Source organism: Piliocolobus tephrosceles, chromosome 8, assembly GCF_002776525.5.
Source record: "Piliocolobus tephrosceles isolate RC106 chromosome 8, ASM277652v3, whole genome shotgun sequence".
NCBI classification, from domain to species: Eukaryota; Metazoa; Chordata; class Mammalia; order Primates; family Cercopithecidae; genus Piliocolobus; species Piliocolobus tephrosceles.
In genome coordinates, this window is record NC_045441.1 from 4,146,873 (window position 1) to 4,157,890 (window position 11,018).

At 59.9% G+C, this 11,018-nt stretch overlaps 1 protein-coding gene and 1 long non-coding RNA gene across 2 annotated transcripts in view; one reads left to right on the forward strand and one right to left on the reverse strand.

Annotated features, from left to right (window-relative positions):
• The window catches only part of LOC111523687, a 5,567-nt gene extending 4,708 nt beyond the window's left edge, over window positions 1-859 (reverse strand). The window contains exon 1 of the long non-coding RNA XR_002725592.2: window positions 412-859. This is a non-coding gene — a long non-coding RNA (uncharacterized LOC111523687). The remainder of the gene's footprint in view (window positions 1-411) is intronic.
• Window positions 1-11,018, forward strand: part of PRKAR1B (protein kinase cAMP-dependent type I regulatory subunit beta) — a 168,920-nt gene that overhangs the window by 115,742 nt on the left and 42,160 nt on the right. Inside the window, exon 7 of the mRNA XM_023188481.2 lies at window positions 6,918-7,076. Coding sequence (XP_023044249.1) covers window positions 6,918-7,076 — 159 coding nt within the window. The remainder of the gene's footprint in view (window positions 1-6,917; window positions 7,077-11,018) is intronic.

Consider the following 11,018-nt stretch of genomic DNA (forward strand, 5'->3'; position numbering starts at 1 on the left):
CCTCCTCCCCCATCCCGTCCACTCTGGGTCCCGGTGTCACCTCCTCCGCCATCCCATCCACTCTGGGTCCTGGTGTCACCTCCTCCCCTATCCCCTCCACTCTAGGTCCTGGAGTCATCATGTCACCTCCCGTGCCATCTCCTTCCTGGATGTTTATTGAGTGCCTGCTTTATGCCTGGCACTTGTGACGGGGAGGACCTGGTGCCTGCTGTGGTGTGGGGGAGGTTGTGGCTTAATGGGGAAGAGGGACCAAGAACAGGAAATTAGCCAATGAATGTCCTGACTCTGGTTCTGCCCCTCCTGTCCCCTCTGCTCTCATTCCTGCTCTGCCTCACGAACTCCTATGCATCCCACAAGACCCCGCCAGGCCCAGCACATCTTATCTGTGGCTGGGCTTCGATAGATACTGACCTCGGCAGATGACCGGGGACCAGGCCTCCCCGCAGTGGGCCTGGGAGCCCCATAGGTCCCCACTGAGGCCTTTCCTCCCCCGTGGAATGCCTCTCCCTCTTCTGTGTCTCCCGATGTCATTCACATCTTCCTATTAAATTCCAAAGACATCTTCAAGGTGCCAGTTTGCATTAGCAGAGCTTGGGGTTGAGGCCACCCACAGGAATTCTGTTTTCCACAATCTTCTCCTAAATGAACAGATGTGGAAGAGACAAACCCTTTACCCAGAATTCCCTCGCGGAGCTGAAACCCACATGGGGCACCCAGGGTATGTTCCCGCCTAACTTGTTGTGTCTCGAGGAGGGTGGTGGATGGGTCAGGACCGCGTGGACTCGGGACTCAGAGGACCCAGGCTGTGTTCTTTGCTGGCCGTGACCTTTGCCCAGGCCCTTGTGTGGCTGAGCCGTGCCATTTCCATATTACTCAGAAAAACGAACATAGCTCACCGCTGCCGGGAAGACTGAGATAACCCTCCTGAGGTTCTGCTCTTAGCACCTGCTGTAGGGTGATGGGGCCTCTGTCCGCGCGGCTCCTTGCCCCTTCATTCAGGAATCCATTGGCCGCCTGGCAGCTTCCCCACCCCATCTCATGTCCCCAACACACGCACCACAAGAGCCTTGTCGGCCCCGAGAGGAAACGCCCACCACCCATGCCCCAGGCTTGTCCTCATCCTCAGTATGTGTGGCCACCCTCCTGCCCCAGCGTCAGGCCCCAGCCGGCAGCGTGCTGAGGACTTCCTGGGAGAGGCGAGGGTGTGAGGGGCTGGGGGCTGGGACTGCCAGAGGGATCAGGTCCCCATCTTTCCGCTGCTGGCCTCCAGGCTCCTGGGAGCCCCACCTGGGCCAGGACCTCAGCAAAGGGGCCAGGAGGTGTTGCTGTCCCGGCTGACCTGGCACTCGGCGTCTTGGGGGGGACCTCCTCCTCCTTGCAGAATCCCCATCCACCAATTCACCTCTGAACTCAGTGAGGCATCTCCCTTCCCTCCGTCCTTCTAGCAGGACAGACCCCCCTCCCCCCTGCCCCCGCCGCCGTCTGTAATTCCTTCGTACATGACAGGGCAGTGGGAGAGGCCGGTCCCAGAGCCACTTCAAAGCAGGGACGTTTTCTCCAGCCCTGAGCTCACAGCATCCCCTCCCAGCCCCAGCCCTGGCCCTGGCCCTGGCCTGGTTAGTGTGGGGTCGGGGCTGAAGCCTGAGTGGGGGGGAGATGGTTTTCTCTCAGACACGAGGCATCGTGGCATCCTGGCTGGCTTCTTTCCAGGCTCGGGGACGTTGGGAGGCAATTTTGAGAAAGGAAAGAGTGAGGTCACCCTGGTGTAACTGGAGTTCCCCAAATATATTGTCCTGGCAAATCCCTCCTCTTCCCCCTCCCCGCCACCACCCGTCCCTGCCCCTTCCCCGGCCCTGGGTCAGGCACAAAGTCAGCTTTAAGGCCCCTGCTGGACCCGGCCCGCCAGAGCCAGGATGTCTGAGGCCCGTGGGTGGATGCCCGCTTCCTGACTACAGGCTAACGTGGGACGGCCGGGTCCCCCGCGGAAACCGGCTGTGACTTGTGGGGACTGTCCCACGAGTCCCGGGCGGCTGTGCGCGAACACCAAGCACCTCTGTCAATCTCAGATTTTCCAGCCAGGGCAGGGGTGGGTGGCAGGGAGTGCCCGGCGGGGCCGGGTGAGGCCGGGCGCAGGAGCTGCCTGCAGGGGCCCCCTGTGATGTGGGAGGCCCTTCGCGTGCAGGGTAAACCCGCAGGGCCCGTGTGGGTGAAGCCCACATTTAAGGAAATCAAAGGATGCTCAGTAAGGAATCTGGAATAAAAAAGTGGCATGTCGGGTAGCCCGGGTGAGTTATGGGCATATGTATTATAATAATTACTGTTATTACAGCACCCAGGGGAACAGCCGCATGGCAGCTCCAGGCAGCCCTGTCCAGCTGCTGTGTGAAGCCTGGGTGCTGCGTTTTGTTTGCTTGTTTCTGTCAATCGCCTCCCTGGGGCAAAGGAATGGATGTACCCCAGAGTTCGGGGCTGCAGGACTAGGGCTACCCAGGGTCCGAGTGGGTTCCTGAGGCTAGCGGGACCCTGGTTTTATTCTGGGTGGTGGGAAGGGATGGCCGGTTGCCGTGGGCACGTCACTGCACCCGACCAAGTGCCCGAGGCCCAGCAGGAAGCCGTCCTCTCAAGGAGCCGGCCCTGACCCTTTAAGCCAGCAGGGCTTGGAGGTGGACGTCACCCGCTTCTGCAGGGTGGACACTGCCCTCTGACCAGCGGCGCCTCAGGGGGACAGCCAGGTGACCAACTGCCAAGAGCACCAGGTTCGGTTTAAATTACGGTTTTCCAGAGACTCCAAAAGTGCCTGCTGCTATCTGTGTGTTGCCAAGAGCTATAATCCATTTTTCTAAGTATAAAAATATCTTCCAATGTATTTTATTCATGGAACATAGCATTTCTGCTTAAAAGGACACTCAGCTGCTGACTTCACGGGCCCGGGAACGTAGCTCCCTTCCAAGCCCTGTATGGGGCTCGATTATTCTCCTAATTGTTTTCGGGTCCCTGTTGTTCCAGGACTCCCTCCTTCTGCTCCCCATCCCAGGTGTCACGTTGTCCCCACTGACGTTGGCCATCCCGGGCTTCCCTCGGTTTCACACAACACGTTTGGGGGAGGAGCTGTTTCCGGGGGGCCAGGTTGCACCTCCAGGGTACCTCAGCTTGGTGATCCCAGAGCGGGGCGCCTCAGCTTTGCGATCTGATCGGATGTTATTCAGGGTGTGTCTTGTGTTCTGTGTTTTTAAACTTCTTTTTTAATTTTTTTGAGATGGAGTCTCGCTCTGTCGCCCAGGCTGGAGTGCAGTGGCGCGATCATAGCTCGTTGCAGCATTGAACTCCTGGGCTCAAGCGATCCTCCCAAGAAGCTGGGGCTACAGCTGTGCACTGCCACGTCCAGCTAATTTAAAAGTGTTTTGTAGAGGTGGGGTCTTGCTATGTTGCCCAGGCTGGTCTCAGACTCCTGGCTTCAAGCAATCCTTCTGCCTGGGCTTCCCAAAGTGTGTAATGACAGGTGTGAGCCACCACCCTCGGCCCTACTTTAATTGTAGTAAAAGACACACATTGACCATTCTAACCATTTTGCAGTTCGGTGGCATTAAGCATATTCATGTTATTTTACAGCCGTCACCACTGTCCATTTCCACAATGTTCTTGTCTTCTTAAAGTGAGGCTCTATCCACATTACACAATCCCTGCCCGTGCACCTCCCCCAGCCACTGGCACCCCCACCCCACCATCTACTTCTAAACACAGGGTGAGCGAGTGAGGGTGGGCAGGGGCAGGGCAGAGCCGGGTGTGAGCTTGGCGCTCAGCCAGAGAAGCTGCAGTGATGGTGGAGTGTAAATAAATGCTGCCCCACAGGGGACCCCCATCGTTTCTTCTTTTAAAAGAAGAGAAGGCGGGCGCTGTGGCTCACACCTGTAATCCCAGCACTTTGGGAGGCCGAGGCAGGAGGATCACCTGAGGTCAGGAGTTTGAGACCAGCCTGACCAACATGGAGAAACCCCGTCTCTACTAAAAATGCAAAATTAGCCGGGAATGGTGGGGCAGGTGTCTGTAATCCGGGAGGCTGAGGCAGGAGAATGGCTTGAACCTGGGAGGTGGAGGTTGTGGTGAGCCGAGATCTCACCACTGCATTCCAGCCTCGGTAACAAGGGCGAAACTCCGTCTCAAAAAGAAAAAAAAAAAGAAGAGAAAACAAAAAAACTGAGACACAACAACAAGAAGTAGCCCTATGCGTACCAGCTGGGGTGGGGCCCGCACTGTGCCGGGAGCGGTGACAGTGACCAGTGTCCTGAGAAGGATGGCCCCTTTGTCCTCCGGGCGGCCGAGCACAGTGTGGCCCTGGCCGTCTGTGGGACCCGCACAATGGTTTCCTCTGAGGCTGCGGAGGGAGCTCTCGGAGGCCATGGGCTTCTCTGGGCCTCACGGGCAGTGCGTCCTGGCCCAGCTTCCCCGGGTCCTGCCTGCAGCCGCAGCAGCCATGGATCCCCCTTTGGGGCAGAACCCCAGAAAGGTGGGAGGTGCGGCCGTCCCGGGCTGGCTCTGTGCAGACTCACCCTTCTCTGCTCTCAGGGCCCCGTGCTCTTTGCCAGTGGAGGGGAGTGTCCTGCCACTTGCCTGGGCAGCCATTTGAGAGGGGCCCCTGAAGGGGCCAAGAGGCTCACTCACCTCCTTGGGCATCAGATGTCACCCGCCTCCCTGGCTCTCCCGTGTCAGGCAAACCCCTCGTGATCTCAGGTTCACATCTTCTGAGTCCACACTGCTTTCATGGCTCAGCAGGAGGCCCCTGCATCAGAACAGAAGCGCGGAGGGCGCTGGAGGGAGGGGTGCCTGTTGGAACGGTGTTTAGTGTGGAGGGTGCTGGAGGGTGATGGTGTTTAGTGTGGAGGGTGCTGGAGGGTGATGGTGTTTAGTGCGGAGGGTGCTGGAGGGAGGGTGATGGTGTTTAGTGTGAAGGGTGCTGGAGGGTGATGGTGTTTAGTGCGGAGGGTGCTGGAGGGTGATGGTGTTTAGTGCGGAGGGTGCTGGAGGGTGATGGTGTTTGGTGTGGACAGTGCTGGAGGGAGGGTGAAGGTGTTCCGTGTGGAGGGTGCTGGAGGGAGGTGCCCCGTTGGAACGGTGTTTGGTGCAGAGGGTGCTGGAGGGCGACGGTGTCCAGTGCAGAATGCCTGCTGAAGCTGAGCCAGCAGCGAGTGCCACCCCAGGCGTGCATGCCAGTATGGGGATGCTCCTGGCTGCACAATGTGCTGTGTACCCTGGAGTCCGTCTCCCACAGCACGGACAGACACTGTGAGACCCACGGGGTGAGCTCCGGATCCCTCTGGGGAAGAGTCCCCTGGGAGTTTGTGGAGCCCCTCCCCCCCCATCTGAGCAATATGAAACTCACCGGGCTGCACACGAGGTGGGCACGTTCCTATTTGCAAGTTCTGCCTCCATAAACTGGTTTTTACAAAAACTTAGGCACAGTGGGAGTGTCCGCCATAAGGTGGGTGGCCAGACTGTGCCCAGAGGCCATCACAGGCCCTTTCCCAGCTCTGGGTCCCCTCTGAGAAGCAAGAGGCAGAGGTTCTGGAGGGCGTTCTCTGAGGTCCCCCTGCCGCTAAAACACTGGAGTTGCTGCCCCCTCCACGTATCCCTGCACGCCCAGGTGGGCGCTCCCTGGCTCCGTGGAAGGACGGCCGTCTTCTGATTCCTGGAGGGGATCCCTGGGGGAAGCTGGTGTTTCTTCTGCCCTGTATTCCTACTCTAGCCTCCCTCCAGGAGTTGGGGCGCCTGGTGGGCCAGGTGGAGGTGATCGCCACATCCCCGCCAGGTGGAGTCTGCCTTTGCTCAGTGGTCGTCCCTGTGCCCACGAATGTTCGTGGTTGACCAGTTCTCCCCAGCGCTTGCTTGCACCTAATTGTGGAGTTACACCTGCGTGGTCTTTTCTTTCAGATAGAAGACTCTGTGCCTCAGTTATCATCCAGATAATGAGTCATTGATTTCAGTAAGAATTGATTCCATGATTCATCGCAATCCATTCTTTCCCGATATGCAACCAATGGGAACTGCTTTGCCAATGGGAACTATTCTTTAAGCTCATTGACACACAGAGGGGATAAAGCGTGTATTGTGTCAATTTATAGTCACCGAATCTGCATAATCACTGCATAATAAACAATCTGCACTATTCTTGCACGGACCCGACTGTGATGGTCAATGCATAGTAGGCGCCCTGTGTGGGGGCGGCGGCCCACGCGGGCTGAAAGGGAATCTTGTCTGGGCTCCTTCCCAGGCGCAGCTCGGCGGCGGTGCCCAGCCATAGGGCACCCATTCAGACTCCAGCCCGAGGAGCTCAGGCACTGCCCGTAGGGAGGGAGGCCCTGGCAGGAGAGGTCTGTAACTGAGGCCGCCCAGCTCCATCAGGACCCAGTGGTGTGTGCCGATGGAGGGGGCACAGAGGAATGGCCTGGGGTGGAGAGGAAGCAGACGGGGCCCCAGAACAGAGCCCCGTGGGGATCACAGGCTCCAACTCATCACGGTGCAGCTAGGGAAACTGAGGCCCAGACAGGCTAAGTGAGAAGTTGACGAATTGAATCAGACACTGCCTGGGAGGCAGGCTGGGGCCGCGGTGCTGCAGAGCGGGGACCGGGTGCTTCTGCCTCTGGTGTGGTTGTCTCATCGGCACTGGCGGCTCGGGGCCTTCTTGCCGTGGGGGTCTGATGCTGTCCCACCGTGGCTGTCAGCACTGCTGGGGGTGGGGTGGGCACTGGGGTCCACAGGCCCATTGCTGGGGAATCCAGGGTTTTGCCCACAAGCAAAAGGATTTGTGCCCCGCCCTGCAGGAACCCCCTTCTGGGGAGAGCTAAGGGGGGCTTGCTGCCTGGGGTGCAGAGGAACTCACCCTGCCTGGCCCCCGTGACGCTTCTCTCTCTTGCTCCCCAAAGGTGTACGTGAACGGAGAGTGGGTGACCAACATCAGCGAGGGAGGCAGCTTCGGGGAGCTGGCACTTATCTACGGCACCCCCAGGGCTGCGACCGTGAGAGCCAAGACGGATCTCAAGCTCTGGGGGATCGACCGGGACAGCTACCGCCGCATCCTCATGGTGAGTTAGTTGGTGCCCAAGCGCAGAGAGGGCCAACGCCCACCTCGGCCAGGCGTCCCTGGGAACCCTGGCTCTATTCCAGGTGGGGACGCACCTGCAGAAAAGATGCTTTCCAGTCTCCCTGACAGATCTGGCCTGTGAGAGGAGTGGAAAGGGGTGGAGGGATTCTGGAAGCTTCTTAGAAGATAGGCAGGTGGCCGGGGAGGCCCCTTCACCATCCTCCCCTTTCTCCTTCCCACTGTCTGGACTGTGGTCATGATGGCTGGCGCTCCAGCTGCCATATTGGGCCAGGAGGTGACTTTGAGCGTGAAGCCCACTCACCATGGTGGCAGAGCAAACAGATGTGAGGAGCGTGGCTGCCTGCAGACATGGTGGCTGCTCACCCCTAGGCTTCCTGTGTGTGGGGACTGACGCGTGGGCTTTTAGCTTTGTGTGTGTGTGTGTGTGTGTGTGTGTGTGTGTATGCAGCCACATCTACTCTGAGCCGTGTACCCTCTACAGTGTGTGTTGTGTGCACACGCGTGTGTATGCCTGTGCTTGCTGTAGGTGGTGGGGGGCTATGGGCCAGTTCAGCTGCCACGGCTGGTGTTTGCAGGGGCTCCTGGAGGTGAGCTTTTGGGGAGCCGGGGGAGGACCCTTTCCAAGGAGAGAACCCTCTACGCCCTCCCTGCACACACCCCACCTGCCAGGCCCTGTTCTGGGTGCAGGTGCATGGGGATCACAGGCAGGGCAGCTGGAGTCTTGTCCTGGTGGAGGTGGCCCTGAACACCCAGCCCCAGAGGACAACGCCTGTGGAGAAGGACCACGCTGAGAAGCAGGTGGAGGCAGACAGAGTGCTGGGCGGGGCTGCTGTTCCGTGGAGGGGCCTCAGAGACCCCCTGATAAGGCGGCATTGAGCAGAGCCTTGGGGCAGGACGCCCGAGTGCTGGAAGCAGCTCAGGACTGCTAGGGTTGAGGAACAGCAGCACAGGCCTGGGCCGTGGCTGTGGAGCGTGTGTGGATGAGGAGGCCTTCCCGGATGGGTCAGTGAGGTGTTGTCCAGAGGGGGCAGGGAGGGCTCCAGGCTGAGGACCCGCAGCCTCCGCAGGAATCATGCTGTTAGAGTGCACGGGAGCCATGGTGGGAACTTGAGAGCAGCAGTGACCAGAGCTGACGTGGGCCCAGTTCCCTGGGCCAGCCTGGGGCCATCCAGTGAGGGTGGCCTGTGAGGCCATTTGTGCTGGGAAGCTCTGGGCCTGCCACAGTGGTCTGGGGGTCACCTGATGGTCTGCGGTACCCTTGTAGTTTGGGGTCCCCTTGTGGTTTGGGGGTCTCCTCATGGTCTAGGGGATCCCCTCATAATTTGGGGTCCCCTCATGGTCTTAGGGTCCCCTCATGGTCTGGGGGAGTCCCTTCATGGTCTTGGGGTCCCCTTATGGTTTGGGGGCCCCCTTTTGGTCTAGGGCTCTCCTCATAGTTTGGGGTCCCCTCATGGTCTTGGGATCCCCCATGGTCTTGGGGTTCCTTCATAGTTTGGGGGGTCCCCTTATGGCCTCAGGTCTCGTCCTCAGCTCCTTCTGTCCCATCGCTGGGCAGAGGCCTCCAGGAGCCAGCACCTGTGGTTTGGGCGGCCGCACCCCTCCACTCAGTCCTTACCCAGGCGTGACTGCCGGGCCGGGGTCCCCTGAGCTGGTTGGGGGTGACGCAGCAGAACCTGGTGGCGGTGGGTTTATTGCCGAGGCAGCCCCGGACAGCGTCTGCTCCGAGCCCTCTCCTTCGGGGCTTGGGGTCCTGGGGTCCAGCCCGGCTGAGGAGGGGGTGAGCCAGGCGGGTGTTGCTGGGGTCCTCGGCCTCTCCTCCATCCCCTCCCTGGGATGGTTCCCTCCACTCCATGCCCGAGGCCAGCCTGGTTGCTGTGACAGGAGATGAATGGCCTGGTGTCTTCTGGGGGGCTTGGCTGTCTCCCGGAAGGCCAGCCTGGGCCGGTGTGATTCCTACGGAGGGAGCCGCAGTTCCAGGACGCCCGAGGGGAGGCCTGGGGAGAGTCCCGTGGGATGGTTTAGGACAGAGCCCTGTGAGCTGGCAGAGCAAGTGCAGCCCCAGGTTTCCCTCTCAGGAGTGCGGCCTCTGATTGGGGAACGAGGATTTGATGGCCATGGGCCGGCTGCGAGACTGTGTCCTGCTGGTGCCGGCCTGTCCCGGCCCACGGCGATGCTGGCGCTTGTGTTTTGTGGATGGCGTGTTTGCACAGTCTTCGGGGCCGCTGTTTCATCAGGCTCTGCCCCTCGTGAGCTCCTCATTCATGCACCTATGGGACATTGCTTGGGTGCCCGCCCTGGGCCTGGGGCTCCCGCACTGCGAGGGATACCTCGGTACACAGAGCAGATGAGATGCAGCCTCCTCAGAGGACGCTCTCTCTTCTGTCTGAACCCGCTCACTCCTGCCTTCACCGGGAGGCCTCTGTCGCCGCCTGGGAGGGGTCCCCTGAGACATCCTCCGTCCGAGAGGGGCTGGAGTGGTTTTGGGGCAGGAAGAGGGCACAGCGGTTCCCGTCTCCTCTGGGCGCACCTGGCCCAGCGTTGCATAAGCCGTTTCCTCGCCATCCTTGACGCCCTGTCGCTCCCGGCTGTGGGATTTTTGTGGTTGGAACCTTATATTCAGGGAAGTTCCCAAACCGCGGAGGGAGCTGGCGCTTCCTCTGGTTTAATTTTGGGTCCTGTGCGCTAAGAATAGCTGGCCGCGCCGGGCCGGTTTGGATGGGAGCACTTGCAGGATGGTGTCTGTTTCTGTCTCGGCCCCGAGCTCCTCATACGGCTCCTGTTTCTGCCTTAGCCCCGAGCTGGGACGTGGGGGGACGCGGGGGACGCGGGAGACGCGGGAGACCCAGTCCAGTGTCTCCAGGAAGCGGATCACCGCCTGAAATGTGAACTCTGACTCCAGTTTAGGATCCCAGAGTGTCTGATCTGGGAGGCTCCCTGATGCCCATCTGTTCCCTCCGCCGCTTCCCGGTTTATCCGAGGAAGGATGGGGTTGACCCCACCTCTAGGCTCCCAGGCAGGGGCCCAGCCCACAGCCAGCACTCCCCAGACTTGCTTTTTCTTTCTTGCTTTTTTGCTTTTTAATTTTTTTGAAACAGGGTCTCAGTCTGTCACCCAGGATGGAGTGCAGTGGCGCAATCTCGGCTCACTGTAACCTCCGCCTCCCCGGCTCAAGCCATCCTCCCTCCTTAGCCTCCCACGTAGCTGGGACTACAGGCATGTGCTACCACGCCCAACTAATCTACAAAAATTTTTTTTTTGTAGAGACCGGGTCTCACTATGCCACCGAGGCTGGTCTCGAACTCTTGGGCTCAAGTGATCCTTCCGCCTCAGCCTCCCACAGTGCTGGGAGTATAGGTGTGAGCCACTGTGCCCGGCCTGGTTTTTCTTTCTTGTAAGCTTTGGGGTCCTCTGTTCACCCCGATCCTTACCCGGGACCCCAGCGTTCGGAAGCAATGGATGTCGAATTCTGAGGTGGAGGCTGTGCTGGGGTATCCATAACCCACCTGCCTGGGCAGCCCAAGACCCTCTTGGAACCTGAGTCTGGGGCGGAGGTTGGACCCTCCCTGCCTCTCAGCCCCCACTGACCGGTATCCGGAGTGACCCCGCACAGCCAGTGCGGCCAGGAGGGTGCGGGGCTTCTCCGTTTCTCAGCACAAGCAGTTTGTCACTTGTAGCCTTGAGGACGCTGCTAAGATCACGAAGGGTCCCTGAGCCTCGACCCGGGCTTAGTACCCTACAGTGTCCACGTGAGGCCATGGCAGCCCGGGAGGGCCTGTGCGCACCCTCACTCAGGGGCAGGACGGCGGGCTCAGGAGCTCCGAGGCAGACGTGACATGCTGAGGGTCCCACAGTGCACACATGGGGGACCCTGATCCATGGGGGGACCAGAGCCGGGATCTGCCTGGCATGTCCACTTCACGAG